The sequence below is a fragment of the Microtus pennsylvanicus genome, chromosome 15 (genome assembly GCF_037038515.1).
Source record: "Microtus pennsylvanicus isolate mMicPen1 chromosome 15, mMicPen1.hap1, whole genome shotgun sequence".
NCBI classification, from domain to species: Eukaryota; Metazoa; Chordata; class Mammalia; order Rodentia; family Cricetidae; genus Microtus; species Microtus pennsylvanicus.
Genome location: NC_134593.1, coordinates 33893609 through 33916780, shown reverse-complemented (window position 1 = coordinate 33916780; position 23172 = coordinate 33893609). Strand labels below are relative to the sequence as shown.

At 47.3% G+C, this 23172-nt stretch overlaps 1 protein-coding gene across 1 annotated transcript in view; it reads right to left on the bottom strand.

Annotated features, from left to right (window-relative positions):
- Positions 1-11336: 11336 nt before the first annotated feature.
- Rubcnl (rubicon like autophagy enhancer) overlaps positions 11337-23172 on the bottom strand; it is a 32335-nt gene continuing 20499 nt past the window's right edge. Inside the window, exons 7-14 of the mRNA XM_075949717.1 lie at positions 22483-22615; positions 20913-21058; positions 19415-19479; positions 15994-16232; positions 15551-15612; positions 14269-14422; positions 13767-13857; positions 11337-11912 (exon numbers count right to left, since the gene is read on the bottom strand). Of these exons, the coding sequence (XP_075805832.1) occupies positions 11797-11912; positions 13767-13857; positions 14269-14422; positions 15551-15612; positions 15994-16232; positions 19415-19479; positions 20913-21058; positions 22483-22615 (1006 nt within the window). The 3' untranslated portion in view covers positions 11337-11796. The remainder of the gene's footprint in view (positions 11913-13766; positions 13858-14268; positions 14423-15550; positions 15613-15993; positions 16233-19414; positions 19480-20912; positions 21059-22482; positions 22616-23172) is intronic.

The following is a 23172-nucleotide window of genomic DNA, read 5'->3' as shown; positions in this document are numbered from 1 at the left end:
TCCAGATGCCAGCAGCAGCGTCCACAGCTGACACCCCTTTTACACCATGGAACTCTGCCCTTCGTGAGCCAGATGACAGACAGATGTGTGTCGGGGGGGGACTGACAGCTGCAGCTTGGCTGTGCCCTCCTCCTCTAGGCGAGGAAATCGCCCCACGAAAGGACTGTCCTGAGTGGTGCAAGCCATGTTTTCCAAATCAACTCTGGCCTTTTGACCTTTGCCTTTTGGCCCTGCCCTGGCTTCTTTGGCAATACTGAGGCTGGAGGGTGGATTCTTTATGCTCCTCTTTAGTCAGTGATGTTCTTCACAAATAGATGTCTTCTTTCTTTCTGCCTGTCTCCCCCTCGCCCCCCACTGAAGACACTCGGACACTCACGAAAGACACTGGCACACATGTGGAGCTCAGAGTACAGCCTGTGGGAGCTGACTCTCTCCTAGCACGTGGGCCTAGAGGTCCTGCCGAGGTTGTCGGGATTGGTGCGCTCTCTCTTTGGCCGTCAGGAGAGATCCAGACTGAGGCCAGGAGGAGGGGTCACCGAGGCAGGTGAGAAGGCAACTACTGTAGAGATGCTCTTCCTCAAGTGCTTACGCACCTAGGGCACAACAGGCAACTTTTAAGACATGCTATTTCTCTCGAGTCTCCCTGTCAGTTAACTCTCCATCCTGTAAGAAATTATCTCAGCTACGTCCATTTAAAAGAGAAAGGTTGCTTTGGATTCATAGCTTGAAACTGTAGTCCATAATTCCCCAGTCATTGGGGGGCTCGGAGAAAAGCACTACATCTAGTGACAGAAGCAGGGGGAAGAAAGAGAGAAGGGGGGAAGGAGAGAGAGGGAGGGAGGGAGGGAGGGAGGGAGGGAGGGAGGGAGGGAGGGAGGGAGGGACATGGAGGGAGAGAGAGAGAGAGGGAGGGAGGGAGGGAGGGAGGGAGGGAGGGAGGGAGTGAGAGAGAGAGAGGGAGGGAGGGAGATGGAGGGAGAGAGGGAGGGAGGGAGAGGGAGGGAAAGAGAGGGGGGAGACAGAGACAGAGAGGGAGAGACAGAGAGAGAAAGAGAGAGAGAGAGAGAGAGAGAGAGAGAGGTTGACTGCTTTCAAGGGAGGGCTCCTGATATAATTCCTTCTTACAGAGGCCTCCTGCCTAGTGACTCTACTACCTCTCAACAGCGCCACAGGCTGGCACCCAGACTTCAGCACACAAGCTTTGGGGGACATTTAAGATCCAAATCCATGACACTCTCCAGAGGGCTTAGAATTGCCTTCAGAGAGGGCTGCTGATTACACAAAGACCACAATTAAACAATATTTGTACAATGTCAACTTTCTGCTGATAATGACCTTTCTTGGTGGGCCTTCAAATTTTAGAAAATAGAGGTTAAAGGTCATATTTGGGTGCTTTTCTCTGTACCTTGGATCTTTATAACATGCAGAGACTGATGACTCCGTGGTAGGAAAAAAGGGGGAAGTTTCTGGCCCCGTTCTCCACACTGAAATACAATATCAAACATTTAACCCATGCAGAACGGGCCCCAACAAAGAAGAAAAGATGGGGCTAGCCACTGTCGCTAGGGTGTCAGAGGGGGGTAGGAGCTATTCACAGGCTGTATGGAAGTACCTCAGTGTGGTTACTGCCTGTTCTGTGCACAGAGACCAGCCTGAAAGGAACTTACCACTCAGAAAAGGTAGGTATCTGAGCCCCCACAACCATCCCAGCCTTCCTCTCTGAGTCTGCTTGCTTCTCTCTTCAAAACTTAATCAGCTCTGGGGCAATCAGGAGTCTAGACTCAGCAAGTTCAAAATTTTCATATGCCTTTCTCAGCATTGTACTAAAAAAATAAAATGCCAATGTTACTGTTAGAGGCTCTCCAGCTCCATTGGCAGGAAATGGTGTTTTCTTATGAGTAACCCGTTGTCAATTTTGACGCAGTGGTGAAGTGCCTGCTGTATTAGCGTGAGGACCCGACTACAGACCCCAGCACACACATAGGAGGTGTGCACACGGGTGTGCACCTGCAATCCCGGCACTCGAGAGGATCCCTGGCCTGGCTGGCCAGCCAGTCTACCTAATTAGCAAGCTCCAGGCTCCATGGCAGAGCCTGTCTCAAAACACAGGACAGATTATAGGAAGATACCTGATGTCAATTTCTGGTCTGTACATGCAAACATATATGTACACACACACACACACACACACACAATTGCCTACACAGGCATACATTACAAAGAAAGATACACACAGGCATAAAGTACACACACACACACACACACACACTAATCTGTGAATTTGTATCCAGTAAGAGGAGACATGCGAGAAAGAGTGCGGTCCTACTGTGTGTACAAAGTATCCCAGTATGACCAGTGTCTGAGGCAGGAACCAGGGAACAACAGTAAGAGTTCAGCTCCAGTCACGGGCAGCTAGTGTCAAGCCCTTCCCCACGGGCGTCTCTAGGCGCCTAGCAATAGTGCTTGCTCCATAAACTTCATTCGTTTCTTCTTAACGTTAAAACATACTTCAGGTGAATGGAACTGGGGACCAGAAAACGACAGCAGGGACAGGGTGGCAAAAGGGGCGCTTTCCCTAATGAACAACTGGGAACTTCTCCGAGGTCTTGTCTAGGAATAGGGCAGGGAAGTTCCGTGGCGGAAGACAGTATTGTAGGGTCGGTGATTTAATGCATCTTTTTTTTTTTTTTAGCATCTCTGGGTCTCAGCTTCCTGTTCTGACTGAAGAGAACATTGTAGACTAGACATATCCACAGGCATTTAGGATGCTAGTCCCTGCCATAGGTCTAAGCCTGTGTGCCTGCTTAACATCAACCAGCCAGACGCTGCCCATGAACTGCTTATCACCAGCCTTATTGTGGCCATAGCCAGAAGGGAGAAGGCAGAGAATCGCAGTTTCATTGTCGAACAAACATTTGAGGACCTGTGTTAAGAAGTAATTTCTCGACTGGTTTGAGAGGGGAACTCACGGTTCCCTTTTTCTGTTCCACCAACAACTAACATGGTTCTTTTCTGAATGATGCTGTGGCAAGCAGACACAAACAGAAATTGGGAACTCAGCGTGCAGAGGAGACAGTGGTCCAGCATCCTCAAGTGTGTGTTGGGGAGGCTGCTTGTTCGTTTCCTGGCCACTCAGACTCCTGAAATAATCACACAGAAACTATATTATTTAAAATATTGCTTGGCCAATAGCTTAAGCATATTTCTAGCTAGCTTTTATATCCTAAACTAGCCCATCTCCATTAATCTGTGTCGCCACGTGGCAATAGCTTACCAGCAAGGTTTCAGCACATCTGTCTCCTGTGGGTGGCTACATGGCATCTCCCTGCCTCCTAGCTGCAGCAGGGATAAATCATAAAGCTTAAGTCATGATGCACCGGTCCCTACACTTTTTCAGGCCTCTGTATGTGCCTTTAGTCTCTCATCCCTAGGTGTCCCCGTCCTACCTCATCTTAATGGTTTCCTGCTGCTATGGTCTGTCTGTCTGTCCTTGCTAGTCAGTGATCAGGCTTTTCCTGAGATCCAGGAAGCTGAGGCCTTTGCTATGGCCTTTCTCCTGCTCACAGGAGAGAGACAAAGGCTATGAGGCCTTATTCACCCACAGCTCCATTCCTCTTTAGAATGGGGCTGTGGGTACTGGGGAACCCAGAATTCCCTGGAATGTGGTTCCAAGTCTCCTTCTAAAGCTGCTCAGGACCTTGCCCTGGTTTAGTCTCCTGAAGGTAAGTTGTGCTGCCTCCACGAGTCCCAAGGGGGGGGGCTGTGAAATAGTCAGTGTGCAAGGAAAAGGGAGCTAGTGTCAGCGCAGGGCAAACTGTGCCTGGGCCATGGTTCCCAAGCAAAGCAGGAGAGCCTGAGACTCAACGCTGCTCTCGCGGGTGCCGATGAAGTTATGCTCATCAAGTAGGAGAATACTTCAATTTTAGACATACAGTCTGTGGACATATGATTGTACTTTTAAAAAAAGATTTATGGCCGGGCGGTGGTGGTGCACGCCTTTAATCCCAGCACTCGGGAGGCAGAGGCAGGCGGATCTCTGTGAGTTCGAGGCTAGCCTGGTCTAGAAGAGCTAGTTCCAGGACAGGAACCAAAAAGCTATGGAGAAACCCTGTCTCGAAAAAATAAATTAAAAAAAAAGATTTATATTTATGGGAGCTGGGTAGATGGCTCAGCACTTAAGAACACTGGCTGCTCTTGAAGAGCCTGGGTTCCCATCACCCACATGGTGCCTCACAACCTCCTTTAACTTCAGTTCCAGAGGATCTGAAGCATTGAACATGCACATGGTGCATACACATAGCTATGCAGGCAGGACAGCCTGCCTCCCCCTCCCCACTGGTAATGTTGTAAGGGCATATAAACAATTTAGCAATTGAGCTCCCTCCCCAACCCCTAACAGCACTTTAAAAACACTATTGAACTGTGTTTTTAAACACTATTTTTAAAAATTGTGTTTTTAAAAAAAACTATCGAAAACTTGTCTTTGTGCTGAGCTTTGGGGAGTGCCTTCAAATCTACACCAAGATGAGTGTAGAGTGTAGCTGATCATTTACCTGGCCCTGGCTCTTCCTGCCTCTCCAAGGGTCCCCTCCTCTTCCTTTCTTGGCCCTGGTATATGTAGGCTTTTTTTTTTTTTTAAATCAGAGAGCCTCCATTCTGTCCTCAATCCACTCAATACCCAACCCCTTTTTCTGTCTTCCTGGAGCAAAGGTCAAGCTGTGTCCCTCAGAGCCGTTCATACCATTGTGCTGTGCGGAGCACAGACCCCTCTCAGTCAGGGCACTACCTGCATGGGCTCTTCTTCATTCCCCATTTCCCCCCCACTAAACCCTTCCACTTTTCTCCTTATCCTTGGCAAAGCAAACTACTGTCCCCACCTCAATGCTGGGCTGTTGGTCCTCTTGTGGGGTCTCCTCTCTCCACACCTCTCCAATATGGTGTCTGATTAGTCCTCTAGCTACAAGTGGAAGCCCTCACTCCAGCAGCATTCTGAAGGCACGTATGTGCTAGAGTGTTTGCAAACGTCTTGCCCATGTTTTCCTTCTGTCAGCTCACCAGGAAACCCCAAGTGCCCTATAGCAGAGCTGTGCTTTATTGTTATCCAGGGCTGAACAGCAGTGTTGTGCCCGCCCCAGCCTCTCCTGCCTCCAGCCCCACTAGCACCCCATAAACTTCAGGTTCACCCCACAGTCTCTGCCTCGATCTGTCCTCACAGAAAATTCTCTCTCTCCCTCCGTTTTCTGGATGTCCCAGTGATGCCTCAGTGCTGTGGGACAATGGCTTTATACCCTGCAAAGGTTTGTCAGTTATACTGGTTAATAAAATGCTGATTGGCCAGTAGCCAGGCAGGAAGTAGAAGTGGGGCAACAAGAACAGGAGAATTCTGGGAAGAGGAAAGAGCAGTTTGCAGTCATCACCCAGATGCAGAGGAAGCAAGATGAGACTGCCTCACGGATAAAATGTGCCGAGGATAACACAGACAAGAATTATGGACTAATTTAGAATGTAAGAGTTAATAAGAAGCCTGAGCTAATAGGCCAATCAGTTTATAATTAATGTAAGCCTCTTTGGGACTGAATGGCTGCCGGATGGGGTGGTACAAAAACCTCTGTCAACACCTCAGACTTGACTGAAAACAGAATTCACTTCTGGAGTGGTTTATTTCCCAGGGCCACACAGAACAAACTCCTCATCTGAATCTCTGTCCTGCACCTGCAGACTGACCTGCTCAGTACTGCTGACAATGATGCCCAAGCATGGTATTCTACGTGCTCTCTCTCTCTGTCTCTCTCTCTCTCTGTCTCTCTCTCTCTCTCTCTCTCTCTCTCTCTCTCTCTCTCTCTCTCTCTCTGTCTCCCTCTCTCTCTGTCTCTCTGTCTCTCTCTGTCTCTCTCTCTGTGTCTCTCTCTCTGTCTCTCTGTCTCTCTCTCTCTGGTTTTTCAAGACAGGGTTTCTCTGTGTAGCTTCAAAACCTGTACTGGAACTTGCTCTGTAGACCAGGCTGGTCTCAAACTCACAGAGATCTGCCTATCTGCCTCTACCTCCCAAAGAGTGCTGGGATTCTACCTTCTCTTCTGTTCCATCCCCCACCTTCCTTGTGAGGCTAGGAGGGGAAGTGTGGTTAGAGCTCTGGCCAGTCTCACAGACTGCACTGCAGAGTTCACTCTAAGGCAGCCTGGGGAAGTCCTGGGCTCCCAGTGTCCTCTCCAGAGCGCAGTGGAACTTTAGCTGCCGTGTGCACGGTGCCGGGAGGAGGGAGCTCACAGAGGTATCTCTGTCACAAGGGCTCTACTTCATGAAGGGCCATATGCTACTGAAGAACCAGCAGCTACACAGACTTCCTGTAGGCAGACAGGGAGAGGCCATGGCTAGGTGATAAAGGTGGCAAATTTCCAAGACAGCCACCTCCACATCCACATCAGCAGCCTCCCCCCATGGCCTGGCTCAACAAGTTCAAGGCCTGATCAGGACGTGTCAATCACAGCTGTGGACCACCCAACCATCCCATCTCTTTTCAAACCAACTAACCCTAAAGGAGGGGAGGAAGACCCTTCAGAGGCTTCAGAGCCCCCGGGCCTTGAGAGAAGACTGGGTTCTCTGCCTGAAGTCCCCTAGAGAGGTATTTATCTGTGTGTCTCTGTGTGCGTGTTTTCTTACCCCAACAAACGCCTTCCCATAATTGTTGATTCTGCTGGCTGCGCTTGAGATTTCTCTGCTGCTACCTGTGGCGTCTCAGGTTTCTCCTGCCTTTGAATTCTTCAACTGGCAGAGAAAAGGAACCCAAGCAAGACCCTTAGATTATATCATCTGTAGACAGTATCACGATTGTCACAGGAGTGGATTGGTTATCACACAGGTGCATTCCTAATAAAAGTTTAAATCTGACCTCGCTTCCCTGCCCCCCGACGTGCGTCCACTTGTCCTTCCAACACACTTGATGCTGCAGAAGTGTCTCGTCAGATGCTGCCCTTGGACTTCTGGTCTCAAGAACCACAAGCCAACTAAAGGTAATTTGTGTATAAAGTACCTAGCCGCTGGTAGTCTCTCACAGTCTCAGAGAGCAAACAGGAAGAGGTGGCCTCACGGTCACACACCAGTCTGGCCTCAGCCCTGTGTAGACCACAAGAGACTTGCTTGAATGTTAGATTCAATTTCTCTTCCTTCTGAAAATTAATATGGACCCATAGATCTTCCATGTAAGGCAACACAGTTTCACCATGCTTCCAAACTCATGGCTCGCCCTGGCAGCTGGGGGGCAAGTGGCTGTCCTCGATGCTTAAGGACAGAGTAAGCGAAGTAGTGTCCACTCCACTGCTCCGTGACCTGGGTCCTGTCTGTGGCTCGTGTGTGTCTTTGGCCATCTTCCAGAGTTGATTTGCTGTGTCTTGACTGCTGCGTGTCCGGGGTACACCACCGGATAAGGCCTCTCACGTGCCTGAAACAGTGCCTATTTTTCCACAGGTGCTACTTGCTCATCCTTGAACCCTCATGACCACCTCCAACAGCAGAGGCCAGTGTTGCTGTGGCACATAACCACAAACTCGGTAGTTTAAACAGCAGGATGTTTTTCTCTCATAGCTCTGGATTCTGTAATTTGCAAAGTAGAGGCTTCATCCCATGTCTCGTTCAGCTTCTGGTTACTGTTCACAACCCTTGGCTTGCAGGCACATCATTCCAACCCCGGCTCTGCCTTGGTCTTTTGTGGCTACAGTTCCGTCCATGTTTCTTTCCTCTTCTAAGGATATCAGCCATTGGGTCAAAGTTCATCCTGACCCTGCTCTAATTTGATGGATTACATTCTCAAAGACCCTAGTTCTGAATCCGTCACCAGTGCCTAGAGTCTGGATTACTTCATGTTTGGGGGACACAAATCAACCCACAACTGTAGGTATCGCTCCAATCCTTCTCCTGTAAATTGTAAACTGAGATTCATGGTAACTTAGCCAGAGATTATTAAAATACAAGGTACCTAAGTATCTGCTTACACCTAATAATCACTTATTGTACCTTGACTGTGGTAGGTGCCCTGCTGGGTTCCTACCTAGGTCATTCAGCCAGAAGAAGCAGGTGTGGGATTCGATGTAAAGTCCTGGCCAGGTCAACTTAGCAGAATGTCTCTGGGAAGGCCTACTCTCCCTCATCACCCAACATCTGTTGCCTCAAGGTGGCACCATTCTCTGTCTGCATGTGAGGGCCGTGACTGTAAATGACTGGGATTGTCCACATGCACACAACTGGATGCCTCGCTGTGTGTGGGTGATGGTCTGATAGGAAAGTGTTTCTCTTCCGCCAGCAAGTAAAGCTGAGGAAGAACCACCCAGTGAGTAAGCCCCATTAAACACCAATGTCACAATTCACGACCTCCCTGTAGGGGGCGCCAGGGGGCTAGGATCACTTCTCTATTCTAATTGCCGCCTCACTGGGAAGGACCCTTAGCAAGCAGGCTGGGGAGGAACCAAGAGCCTGGAATGGCTACAGGAGTGAAATGATCTCATTCTTAAAATGATCTCATTCTGCCTCAAAGTGAAAATGAAAAAACAGTGTTTCCTGGTAGCAATTGGTCATCCTCAATCCCAACTGTGATAACGCAGCCCAGGGCAAAGGCTCAGACAGTAAGTCTCCCCTTGCAGCTCTTCCAGGACACCAACCTTGATAACACCGCAGGAGGGGCGGGGGAGTGGCTCAGACAGTAAGTCACTCCCCTTGCCTGCCCAGGGGCCTGAAGTCCATCCCCACAGGAAAACACCAGATTAGTTGTAAACAATTGTAATCCCAGCGCTGGGGAGGCTATGAAGAGAAGATCCCTGGGGCTCGCTTCCCAGCCAATGAGAAACCCCGTCTCCAATGAGGCAGACGGCATTTGTGGGATTACAAAGGATAATCCATTATAATGGATAAAGTTCTCTGGTTTCCACGTGCACAGTCACATGCAGGCACACACATCTGCATGAACGCATGCATACCTGTACTCAAACACAGACACGCTAAAAACAAAACAACAACCAAACCAAATACCTTAAGGTTCTTGGTGACAATTCTGAGGACCTGGGGTTGATCCCCGGGATCCATTCGGTAGGAGGAGAGAATTGACTCCTGCAGGCTATCCACGAACACAGACTTGTGCTCACATACACATGAACACACATGTAAATAAATGTCATTTAAAATTTTAAAGCTTACCTCACTCAGGATAGTGTTTTCTATTTCCGTCCATTTGTATGCAAAATTCAAGAAGTCATTGTTTTTTACTGCTGAGTAGTACTCTAATATGTATATATTCCATACTTTCTTCATCCATTCTTCCGTTGAAGGGCATCTAGGTTGTTTCCAGGTTCTGGCTATTACAAACAATGCTGCTATGAACATAGTTGAGCATATACTTTTGTTGTATGATAGGGCATCTCTTAGGTATATTCCCAAGAGTGGTATTGCTGGATCCAGGGATAGGTTGATCCCAAATTTCCTGACAGGCAGTGAACCCTGATTGCTCTTTGGACTGACAAGGGAGGGGACTTGATTGGGGGAGGGGGAGGGAAATGGGAGGCGGTGGCGGGGAAGAGACAGAAATCTTTAATAAATAAATAAATAATTAATTTAAAAAAGAAAAGATATTAAAAAAATAAAATAAAATTTTAAAGCTGCATAAATACACACACATTCCAGTCTTATGAACACAGTGGCTCTGACCCAGAACCTTCATGCAATAACTGAGGCTTAATCTTATGTCCCCTATGCACCCATATTTCTACTTAAGACCTTGCTTAAATACAAGCATGGGAGAGCCCTCGACAGAATGTCCAGACAAGGGACGACACTGTGCTTACTTCAGTCTGCTCGGTATTATCTCGCTGAAACTCATTCTCCTTCCCCCTCACTCAGCAGCACGCTGGGGACACTGGTAGGCGGGGCTGGGGACACCTGCAGCCCTTCGCTGCCTGCCTTTGCCGTTTGAGAAGTTCAGCCTGGGGCACATAGAGCTAGGCGATGTGCTGATATGATGAGTACTGTTGAGAGCCAGTCAGCCTGAGGCTATTCTAGGACAAGGTGTGCAGGAGAAAGGAGGGAAAAAGCAGGCTTACCCATCCCAGGAAAGTGTAACCAAGAGAAGCGGTAGGAAAAGAATTTCACCAGTTTCGTGAGCCTCAGAACTTGGTCCTTAGTATTTACATGCAAAGCGTCCTCACGCTCAGCCCAGGTTCCTGTGGCATTTGAACAGTTAGTTGGTCCTCACCTCAGAGGTTTGGAGCCTTTGGGGCCTTTGTGGTTGGCAGAAGTGTGTCACTGGGGTGGGCCGCAGAGGTCTGGCAGGCTAGCTCTCTGCTTCCTGCCTGCTTTCTGTGACGGGGTCTGTACCCTGTGTTCCTCTGTGACATCTGTTTCTTCCCTGCTCGCACATACCTAAGCCATGAGGTTATAATGGTTCCCACAGGTGTGAGAAATATCACTCCTATGCATCGTAATGGAAGTCACGATTCTAAGGTTGTGATTGAGAGCACATGTTTGTCAAGAGTTTAAGAGTACTTTGGTTGTTAGTGACATATACCTCTAGTCCCAGTACTCAGGACAAGACAGGAGGGAGACGGGACAAGACTCAGGGAGACGGGAGGCAAGTTCGTCTGCCAGGGCTTCATAGGAAGAACTTGTCTTTTACGCCTTTACTCCCAGCACTCAGGAGGCAGGAGGATCTTTGTGAGTTCAAGGCCAGCTTAGACAGGCTCCAAAGCTACAGAGAAACCCTGTCTCGAAAAACAAAAACAAAAACAAAAAAGAAGAAGAAGAAGAACTGTCTCACAAAACAAAAACCAAACAAATGAAAAGGAATATTTTATCCGAATTTATTTGTTTTTAAAATTCAATTCTCTTTAAGATTTTTTTTTATTAAAAAAAAAGGTACAGGTTTTATATGACCTGGCTGGCCTTGGATTTTCTGTTAATCTAGAATGTCCTAATCTCTGCCTCTACTTTCTCCACCTCTACTTCCTGAATGCTGGGATTACAGGCACAGGCCTTCATGCTCCACTTTCAGAATCTCTGTGCTCCGTTCTTTTTATACCCATGAAGTTTCACCATGAAGAGGTAGAATGGACTTCTCCCTCTGGCTCCCTTGGCTTAGCACAGACCATCAAGGCTAGCATGGGACAGAGCCGGCAAAGGGGTTGAATGTATTGCACTTGAAACAGCGCCACCTATAGGCACCTGCACCAAATGACATCTCACCAGGACCTGGGTGGGTGGCTGAAACAGTCATCTAAAAAGGAACCTAAGAGAAGAGTTGCCTTATATTCCTTGAACATCTTGGGATAAATAAAACAGGAGATTGACACAGTCACAAGATAACATTCAATAGGAGTCTTTTTCTTGAAGAAACAAAAGCTTGGCCAAACAAGAATCCTTGTTGTCCGGTGTTCCCTTACGGGGCCAATCCATTTCACAGCAACTTTGAAGGAAGCGGAACCAAGTATTTCACCTTGTCAGTTACAGTTCATAAAAAAATACGTTCTGTATTTAGCTTAAAACAGCTATCCCTCTACAACTTAAGTACAAAAAAAAATTTTTTTACAAACAGCCAGTAGCAGCAAAAAAAAAAAGTCAAACATTTGTAAACAAAACCTTAGCCACAACCTTATGCCTAGTAACAAAACTTCCACAGTCCTTGAAAGCATTAAATATCTACAAGAGGAGAATTATTTTCATCTCTCCCTTACTATAAAGTACTTAGTATCTGAAACAATGTTACCAGGAGCAGACACAATTTGGTATGGTCATAAATCGCTTTGAACAAACACTTCAGGGCCGTCATGTGCCCGCCACAGAGGGCAAGCTCTCCAAATGCTGTCTCCGAGCCGTGATCCTGGCACAGCGGGGGCATCTCGAAGACTGGAAACACTGTTTGTGAAAGCAAGCCCTGCACCCTGCAAGCAAGGGGGCCAGTGGTCAGAAATGTGCTCCTTAATTTCCCACATACAGATGGAGACTTGTTCCCATGGAGGTGTGGGGTGGGGATGGGTCTGGGACCCTGAGTCCAGAACACAGGGTCTTATAGGAAAAAAAAAATCAACCCCGCCAAAACTCTCAGGGCTATCAGTGACTCAACTGTTCTTGACTATGAATGGGGCTCAGAAGCCTGGTGGATGTGGTTGATGCCACCTACCTCCAGATCAGCCCAAGCACTAGGGGCAGTTCCCCTTGTCTTAACTTGGTGGCTAATGGTTCTTGCGAGGTGGCATCCATGCTCCTGGAATGTCTCTAAACGGACAGAGCTGCCTCATCTGAAGTCATGTTCTTTCCTCGGCACTAGCCTGAATCCAGTGACTAGTTGCTGTAAAGTTTGAAGATCCAGCTATCTCTGTAAGCTGGGTCAATGCTGAAATGCTACACCCACTACCACCCAGAGATCTGTAAGATGGCCCCGGGCTTCTTGTAGCCTACCCCTATTCAATACTGCTCCCTATCCAGGTCTGCTATTTTCACATCCCCACGGGACTGGAAATCCCAGGCTGAAGTCTCTTTTCTGGGGAACTTGTCTGCAAGACTAGAATATCCTGAGAAGAGGCCGTGTTGACATAAAATATGAAGAAAGGATTCCCCATGAAAATCCCTCCCACGCACACAACAGAATTTAGAGAGCATGGGATTCCCACAACAGCCCCATCTGTAAAGAGACAAATAATTAGGACTAGGAGATAGCTCAGTTGGTAAAGTACTTGCCATGTAAATATGAGGACCTGGGTTCAATCGCCCAGAGCCCACATACAAAGTTGGGTGTGGCGGCACATGTCTGTAACTCAGTGTTGAGATGACAGAGACAGGAGGATTGTAGGGACTATGGACCAACCTAGCATATTCTAGGTAAGTTCTAGGCCAGTGGGAGACCCTATCTCAAAAACAAAGATGGATTGTGCCTGAGAGACGACACCCAAGGGTGGCTTCTGGCCTCCACACACATGGACACGCACTGGCCCACACATATGAATATATGCACACACATGCATATAAGAGCCAGTATCAAATGTTTGAGACTTTGAGAGCCATTTCGTCTCTGTGGTGGTTTGAATAAGTATGGACCCCCCATAGACTCATGTGTTTGAATGCTTGGACCACAGGGAGTGGCATTATTAGGAGGTATGGCCTGGTTGGAGGACGTGTGTCACTGAGGGAGTGGGCTTTGAGGTCTTCTATGCTCAAGCTACACCCAGTGTGGAAGACAGTCTTCTGCTGCCTGTAGATCAAATTATAAAACTCTCAGCTCCTTCTCCAGCACCAAGCTTGTGCTTGTACACTGCCCTGCTTCCTACCATAATGACAATAGACTAAACCTCTGAACCGGTAAGCCAACCCTGGTTAAATGTCTTCCTTTGTAAGAGTTGCTGTGGTCACTGTGTCTCTTCATAGCAATAGAAACCCTAACTAAGACAGTCTCTGTAATCACAGGTTCATTCCACCACTACGCTTTAAGAACAGAGATGACCCTTCAGAGTTGGGTGGAACTGTAATCTAGTGAAAACTGGTGGTGGCAATGGGTCAAACTGGGACTATCCTCTCCATCCAACACCCCAAGAAATATCATTCTTTATCCCTCTCTGCAAAATACGCCTTGCTGTGGGCCCCAAAATTTACTGCCTCCAATCCACCCTTGAGCGCACATTGCACGGAGCCCTGTACGGAGATAAGGGGCTGAGGCATCATTCCATTGAAGTTAGTATTGGGATTTAGCTACTTGGCAATTAAGTGATCATGAAGCTGATGTTATTAAATTATTAAAGTACCTGGGCATCTTATGCAAGTCATGGTCTGGAACGGGAAGATGACGGTCGTACTCTGACAAAACTCACAGATGAAGCCCTTCCCCTGGCACAGCTGCAAAAGAAGGCATCTAAGGTCACAGGTTGACACGGCTGCTTGTGCTGGCCAAACTGAGCTACCATTTACACAGAACCATAGAAGCATTGACTTGTTAATGTCTATAAGTTTAGCCTTTGGGAGAATATATCAGAATCACAACAACAAGAAGAGGAAAAACCACATTCCATAATGCTGCTCAGGGTAGAGTGGTCTCTAACAGAGTGTAAGCATTCAAACTAAGAAACTACAGGGTCCTATCTTGCATCCCAGCAGAGCCTTTGGTTAGCTAATACAAGATTCTGTTTGATTCATTGCTCTCCCTGCTCAGGATGGGGAAAGTTAGATGTGATCAAAAGTCAAATGAGAAGTATCTCCCTCCCTAGATCCTGGCACTAGGAAAGGAACCTGTCCCAGGTGATCCCTCACCTCACAGCTGGCCACGTGGGCAAGAGAAGACTTCAGGATGTCCTTAAGCAAGGGTGCCAGCAGTCCTTTCTTGGTCCTGAGGAGGTCCTCCATGGAGAACAGATGGCACTCATCAGTCAGATGACTGGGAACCTGCTCAAACTCCTTCAGCACACTGCCAGAGAGGAGACAGTTCCCTGAGTCACCTACACTTTTTTCCCAATTAAAAAGCTCTCTTGGGGCTTGGGCAATGGCTCAGTCACTATAATGCTTGCTTTGTATGCATAATAAAGGGGAGATCTGTTGATAAGACACCCACCATCAACCTTTGGCCTTCACCTGCACAGAAACACACATAAAATCTCTGTCCATAAATTCATGTCTCAACCTTTACTAACTTTTTGCTTTTGATAATGTCTGTGATGTAAATTTAACTATCCTCCTCTTACAGAACACCTAGTAGGTTTCTATGTTATTTCTTATTTTAAATGTATATTTTAACTAGATTTCTTCCCATCTCTGTAAGGATAGCCCTAGGGTAAGCACTGAGAAGTAGTTTCGGGAAGCCATGATCTCACTCAGTGAGACACGCATCCTGCCTCTACGTGAGGGGCATTTAGTCGGCCCTGGATACCCTCACACCGCTACTCACAAGAGACAGACAACAGCCTATCCCTTAGTGAGCGGGTTTAAAAAAATCAATATGCACACATAGCCGAATGCTACTCGGTCTTCAAAAGGGCTGGAGTCCTGACACACGGGGCTATGTGGATGGACCTTGAGGACACGGAGGTGAAATAATCCAGTGATAAGAGGACATTTATTCTATGATCCACATCCATAAAGTACTTAGAGAGGTCAAATTCATCGAGAAAGAATGTGGGTTGCAGGGGCCGGGATGCAAGAGGAGAGAAGGGGACGGCGGAATGGCTACAGAGCTGGGGTTTTGCAAGAGGCAGGGATTCTGCAGATGGACCGTGGTGGTGGTGACACAATTGGAAACACCCTCAATGCCCATGAACTGTGCACTGAAAGTGGGAGGGACGATACAGCTCCATTGCAGGGGTCCAGCGCCATCTATTGCATAGATTCATATTCTATGTATACTCCAGCCACAAGGTATTTGCTTTTATCCTTTTCCTGTCCTTTTTTTTTTGTATTAAAATGACTCATTTTTGTTTGTTTCCTTCAGTGCTGGGGGTCAAGAATAAAAGGTCCCAGGGAGTCGGAGGAACCGTGGCAGCCAGGCAAGGAAGCACACCTGAGGTTGGAGTGGGGAGAGCGTTCCCGCTGGGAATCCTACCTGTCAGCGAACCTGCAAGTCCTCAACAGCTTCTTGATATGAAACAGTTGCTCCCGGATGTCCTAAGGCAAGAAGTCAACCCCTGAGAATGAGATGAGTGGCCACTGGCAAGGTACATGACAACCCTTATTAAAACTTACTAACTTATTATAACTTATTAAAACTTATTAACTTATTAAAAAGTTATTTGAAATACTATGTGGGCAAGAAAAATCAACTTTCAAGGAAACATAACTGAATCCTGTGATCCAGCATCCTGAATGGACACAGGTTCTGTGGAGCCTTGGAAAAGGCCCACACAGGGGAGAGACCATTCACTCTATAGCCTATCTGCCTTGTTGAGGGGCGGGAGACTCTCTGAAACCAGAGTGACAGGCATCTCCTCCTATGGGGGGAACCCTCTTCCTACCCTTGCTTTCTCCTCCCTGGAGACGTCCACTCACCTTCACCCTATCCAGTTCCTTGGCTTTTGCATAGAGGCTGTGGCGCCTGCCTTGCAGGTTGAAGACAGGCTGGTGCCATATGCCGTCCAGCAGCCATTTCGAGAAGTTGCTGACTGGGTACTTCCTGAAGTCCCACATGGTCAGGATCCTCGCAGGGATCCAGGACTCTGCAGATGAGTGGCAGCTGTCACAGAAGTACTTGCCCAGATACTCACAGTACCGGAGCCGCTTCACAAACTCTGTAGAGGGCAGGAGGGTGAGACCCTGTTCATGATGCTAAGAATCTGCCCTTCGCCACCTCCCCACTCCTACGCCAGCTTCTGACTCAGACCACTGCACACAGTGGCGAGGCCAGGTTCAACTGCCAGACAACACAGCTGGGACATGGGCATGGGGATTTCCCTACGGCCACTCGTTACTTTGCTTGGGATAAGACAGAGGCCAGAGAAATGGACTTGGAAAACGGGCTCTGTGAACTGCAATGCAGTGAGAACCTTTTGCGTGGGGTCTGGGAATCTGGTGGAGTGTGCAGGCGCCACCTGCTACTGACAGGAACTCCAAAGACAGCTCAGAATCTCTTAGGCTAATAAACTGCGATCCAGAGACTTCGGGGAGAGCCCACACATGAAGATCACAGTCTAAAGTGGGGTACTCATGGTGTTAGGATGTATATATATATATATATATATATATATATATATATATATATATATTGCGGGACTGGGAAGAGAGTACCTAGACTATATAAATCAGGGAGGAGGGCACAGAGAGAGTACCTAGACCTTCCCCCAGAAAGCTAACAATGTTCATCTCTGTGCCATGGGGAAAACTACTTATTTCTTGCACTTTTGAATCTGTAAAAACAAACACATGGTGCTTCTGAAATCTCTAATAAAATGTTTTGATGCACAAAAGATGTAGGGATGGCGGTGACAATATGGTGCCCTCACAACCTGGGCTCAGAAGGAAAACAACACAGCCGAATTCTCCGGTGCAGCCGTCCCTCAGCATTAACACCGGACATGAGCCAACTCTTGGTGTTTGCCGTTCCTGCTTTGATGTGTGCCTCTATGTTGTCGAGATAACACAAGGTGTAATTCTAGTTCTTATGTCTGTTAGCTCCGTGGTGAGAAAGAACAACATATTGGATGGGAAGGCAGTGACTAACGCCCTAGCACACTGTATAGCACTGCAGACACCGATGACCATGTCCCTAATAATGCCTCCAAGAATGGCAGGAACGAGTCTCCTCTGGGCACTTAACCTGTTCCCCAAGCTGGTTATAGGTTAATATATGTCACTCTATGCTTATAATTCTGTGACTTAGGAGCTTATGTTCTCTCTTTAGGGAAAACACAGGACGGCGAAGACACACAGGCAGTGAACAGGAAGCTCAGTTGACATCCAGTGTATAGCCAGGGTGTCCTGCTCCTCCCTGGGTTCAGGTGCTGAAGGAGAAGAGGAAGAGCTGATGTCTCTGCACTTACTGAATTATCCTTTGGGGAGAGGTTTGCTAAACAGTGAAATCTTCAGCAAAACCAATTACAAAAGCACAGTACTCCGCATGCCACCTGAAGGACAGGTGTAGTGTGCTATACCATACAAACTACAGCACTCTGCATGCCACCTGAAGGCAGACTCTGCCCTGGTAACCTGCATCCCTGAGCAGACTTGGAATGATGGGAAGAGACAGAAGGATACAAGGGACTAGTAATTTCCTCCTGATATAACACGGCTCTCCCCAACAGAGGTATGAAGGTGAAATGGCCTGTATGTAAGATTGGAGGGGACTCAGGAAGAATGTCAAAAGAACATGGAATTTTGGACTGAACTCTGAAATGGATAAAGACTATGGCCACCGTCTTCTGAAATCTGGTAAAGTCTGAAGTTAACCTGAGGGGACTGAGCCAACCTTAACATCTCAGATGTGATGATTGCCCTGTGATTGGCATTGACAGAAGCCAGGGAAGATGGCTTGGGAGCCCTTCGCACTGTTTCTGAAACTCTTCTGTAAGTCTAAATGATCTCAGAACTCAAGGTGGAAACAATCAGAATCAGACAAAGTTTTCAGGAGAATCGCTAGATCACTTCGGGAGATGACATCACCAACTTACGCTGTACCTCCTCTGCAGGGTTTTCCTCCCCTCAGTCAGCTTCCCAATGGCCACAGGCCCTTTGCCTGTGCTGAGTACCCCACGTCCTGGAAATAATCACCTCCTTATGAAACCTCTCATTCCCCTCTCCAACTCCACCTCAGATTAAATTTCTCCACTGTCAATTCCACAGCAGTCTTGCCTTCCCCTTTCCTTATCTTGCCCTCCAAACTGGGAAGCAGATGCTGTGAGGGCGGGGTCTGCAGGATTCCCCACTGTACTGACAGGATTTCAGTGAATTTAGGAAGGTATCAAACGATCGATGGAGGCGGTCGCGTTTACGTAGTTTTTGAGTCATGTATTTGACATTTTGTATGGCGTTAGGATGTACAGATTAACTAATAGACCTGCTTCTTGGTAGACTAGCTAGAAAACTGAGTCATTTGAGGAAGACTCTCTGTGACTGTGGTACATTCATGAGCTAGAAGAAGCCAGGGTGGTTCTGCTTTCATTTCTAATCTCTTGAAATCGACCAAGCAAGGCCCCGTCTCAGCTAAAAAATCTTGCACAGGGAAGACAAGTTTGCAGAATTTTGACCAGCCCAGGAATGAGTCACCATGTCCTCTCTTAGAGAAGTCTTGCCAAGAGCCATTTGTTTACTCTGTGGGTGTGTCTGGGGGGAAATCATCTATGAGCCAGCATGGCCCTGAGGCTGGAGATGAACAATGAACAAAACCAACAATGTCTCTGCCTTCTTGGAGACAGATAAGAATCTGTACAGGAAGCTAAGAGTGTTCTAGGGATAGATGCCATGTTGGGAGTAAACAGTCTGGAGGCTGATTGAATGAAGTACACAAACTACTGGATGTGGCCAGGTAGGCACATCCCATGGGGTAGCCAGGGAAAACTCGGAGTAAAGAGGAGGAGGAGGAAGTGAAGAAGAGGGGGAGAGGAAGAAGAGGAGTGAGTGGGATGAAAAAGAGGGTAAGGGTGTGATGGAAGCCAAGAGTCATAGCAGAGTCTCCAGGGAGGGCATTCTGCAGAGAGGAAGCAATAGGTTCAAACGCCTAAATCAGGAGTGGGTTGGGTTCTCCAAGTGCCTAGCGGAGAAAGCAGCCAGGATGCTGGTCCTCCTGGCTCCTGTCTAGTCACGCAGCTTCGTGGATCATGGTGGCCTTCTAGTAAAAGACAGCATCACTTCCACAAATCCACCATAACATGCTCACACCGAAAAGGCTCCTGTCCCACACCAAAGCAACGCACAGTCCAACTCTGCCTTCCGGCACTGTTACCACGCAACAGGCAAGCGGCACAGAACCCACACTTACTGGGCTGTATCGGAGTCCCGCATCCGGCACAGAAGAAATTCTGGGCCACCACCGCTATGTCCCTCCTGAGGACAGAAAGTGGCAACTGTTAACATTCCAGAGCTGATCAGGGCAGCATTTTTTTTTCATTGATAACAAAGCAGTCAGCGTCATGGTGTGCTCCTTGGCATAGGGTGCTTAATTTTGTCATTTTTTTTTCATTTTGAGAGAATTTTATACTGATCCAATATGGTTGTCTAGTTAAACATGGGACTCTTTAATTTAAAAGTCAAATTAAAAGTTGTCAAATTAGAAGTCAGTATCACAAAGAACTCTTCTATTGTAGAGTCCTTGGGGCTTCCCATTGCTTGTGAATAGAAGCCAGAGGTACACTAAAGACAGCCGAGGATACACAACACAATCTGACGTGCTCAGAAAGGTCACACATGAATAAATGCAATATACATTAGAAGAAGAGAGGGCGCAAGGCCAGGTTATCAAATGCTCCTTCCTGCGAAGAGTGTTCTGGGAACAGCGGTACCCTAATTTCAATGGTGACCTAGAATTATGGGCACAGTGGTACACTTAAACTTTTGTTGCAGTCCAAAGTCAACAAAAATTGCCAAGGTTAATTAATGCATTAAATCTCCATCCGTATGTCTTATAGAGGATTCTGGGAAATTTGAGAGAAAAGCTATCCTGTGAAAAGAAAGTGAACTGTCCCAGTGCCCCGAGGGCAAGCTCTGTCCAGGCACAGCAGTCTTCCTGGGTTCCACCAAGTCTGAGAGCAAAGGCAGTAGGCAAAGATAAGGCACATGAACCACCTCCCTGGAGCTCAGGAAATGTTGCTCCATAGCCCTGAAGTTCACATGAGGGAACACGAGAACAGAAAAATTGCACGTGGCTCAAATATGTTGCCTGTCACCTTTGTCTGCAATCTATTACCTACTCTCAGGACAAATCACAATTGAACTACTATGTACACACAAAGCATCTGGCCACATAACGCACACACAATATAAGTTTACTCCCTTCTTGTTCAATTGTAGCTGTCTCAGAGCCTGTGATGTTATGGAATAAAGATTTTACTCATGTCCCGCTATGTTTCTCAATTATGGACAATCTCCTCGAGATTAAATTCTTCTCTCAAAACTCGCATGCATTCATTGTTCTTTTCATTGCATGCTAGCCGGTCTGGGAAAGAGAATGGTCTCATCATTTGAAACCGTTGCTTTTGGTTTTGATTTCAGTATCAGCCACTTAAAATCCTCTTTGGGTCGATTTGATCTAGAGGTGCTAGGAAACGTTCAGAACTGGGGAGGGGAGTCACCCTCCTAACGTATGGGACCGCCTCTGTGCCTCCGCCGACCCCCAAAGCTCACAACAGAGCGCCAAAGGCAGAAACATCTCCTTTGTCCCTCAGTACATTGGTTTCGCTTCATCTGCTTCCATAGGAATCAGGTGGGCCCCATCACGTGTTCCAAGTAGAACCCGGATTCCGGGCAGCATCCACACTTACTTGACTGGTGTGTGAACAGTAAGTATGATTTGAAATCGAGGGGGGACCCAGTCTTCAGCCCCTGGGACCCTAGACTTAGGCATGAGTTCCTGTGTTGTGTCTACATTGGAGTCCAAGTCTTGCCCAGCACGATCTTCATTCTCCACCTGCATGACACGTGAGAGGATTCAGGGGTGACCTCAGAAAGCATTTCAGAAGCTTAACTGAAAAGAACTCTTCAGTGTGTTTCCCATAACAATTTACCACCAGAACTTGGAACTGGTTTTAGCTGATCTAAAGGATTTGACACTGGTACTTTACTTTACATTCCAGCTGAGTGCCCCCTTCTTTTTTTTTTTTTTAAATGATTCTGTGTGTTTGTGTGCGTGGTGCCTGTGCAGGCCAGAAGAGGGTGTCAGAACCCCTGGGGCTGGAGTTCCTTGTCCTTGTGAGCTGCCTTGGGAGCTCACACTGCAAGAACATCCGCGCTCTTAGCCACTGCGCCTGGGCCTACCTGTTTTAGCATTTATAGCTCATTTGTTCCCAGACTTCCCATGTGGTGAGGAGGGCTCTGTGACCAGGGCCACTCCATGACAGAAGTGGCCTCTAGTGACAAAAGCAGCAGCCAATCAGAGAGTTTTGCCACGGTCTTGCTGCAGAAAACCCTGGCTTACAAAGCTCAACAGCTTACTGTAAAATCTTACATTTTCCTGTTGTTGTTTAGAATCCAGACTCCTCCAAACCAGTAAACCTCCGCAATTTGGCCATTCTCATTCAAACCTGTTCCCGTGGATCCCAGCCCCCCAGCCCCCCGACACACTCACACACGTACACTATCCACCACACCTGAGTCTGCTCATGGGGCTTCAGACCCCTCCATGTGTGTTCCAAGGGCCCTTGTTAAGAACACTCACCCACTAGCCAGGGTCTAGCTGCCCCGGCTCCACCTGGCTAACACCTGGGTCACCATCTAAGCTCTCCAGAGGCTTAATTCCTCTGATAGAATTAGATGCCTGCCCACCCTGGCTCTTCCAGGGAGGTGGTTTTTGTTTGTTTGTTTGTTTCTTGTTTTTTCAACACTTCTTTTAGCATTTACTACCACCAGGGCACTTCATGTTCTTGAGGTATGTCCTGCATGTAAAATCTTGCATATTTTCATGTCTGTCAGCTAGCAATGACACCTGCTTCACCACTGACCCTCCTGCCCACAGCCCTGCTCAGGTCTCCCAGCACTTTAAAATAAGACTAATAAGAGGGGGGAAATGAGAGCAACACCTCAGCATACTTGGGGAGGGTCACAACATTTTAGCAGGCCTGTAATCCCAGCACTAGGGAGTCTGGAGTAAAAGGATTCTGTAATTCGAGACTGGCCTGGGCTACACAGTAAAACCGTTTTTTTTTTCTCAAAAACAATAACACCGTAGTACGAAGTGTTAAGTACATTCCCTGATGTTTAATGGGTGCTCACAATCATTTTGAGACCTTCGGGATGCCTATCAACCATCCTAGGAAACAGAAACCTTTAAGTCAAGCAGGCCAAGTGAGAAACTAAAAACGTTTCATTCCACCATCAACTGGCTTCCATACTTACTCCTGAGCTGGCCACTGTCAGGGAGCCTGGCAGCCGAGAATTGACTTTCGACAGCACCTGGCACTTCCAGAACCCTCGGAACAACTCTCTGGCTAACAGCCCAGCAGGACTGAAGTCTGACTCACAAGCTGCACTGAAACACAAGAGAGAGAAAAGCTGGACGACTGCATATACATTATATAGCTGGGATCTTTGGGAGTTCAACTGTGGGTTGAGAAAACCATCGTGCGAGATAGTTATTAGCTGAGCATCTAAAGCAACACAGTTCATCCACAATCAGCAGAGTCTCTCATTTGTCAAGACCACTGAGACCTGGGGTAGAGTGAAAAGAGCACTGGATTTAAAGTCAGAAAACCAGAAAAACCCCTCACTGTCAATGACACTATTTTGTCTTTGAGTTTACAAAGACAAACAACCTTTTCTCTCTGTAAGTTAGTTGTCTCGGGTATTTTATCATTGCAAACAACACTGCTGTTATGGAGGTGACCGACTGACTTCTAGACGATCGTCTTGGATTAGTTTCTTCTCCTGGTGCTGTGATAAAAGGGCAAAAGCAACTTGAGGTGCAAAACACCCATGCATATAAAAAATAAAATACATATGCCTAAGAAAATATTAATTTAAAGGAGAAAGGATTTATTTTACTTTTTACAATTTTAAATCTTTTTCTTTGTTGTTGTTTTTTGTTTG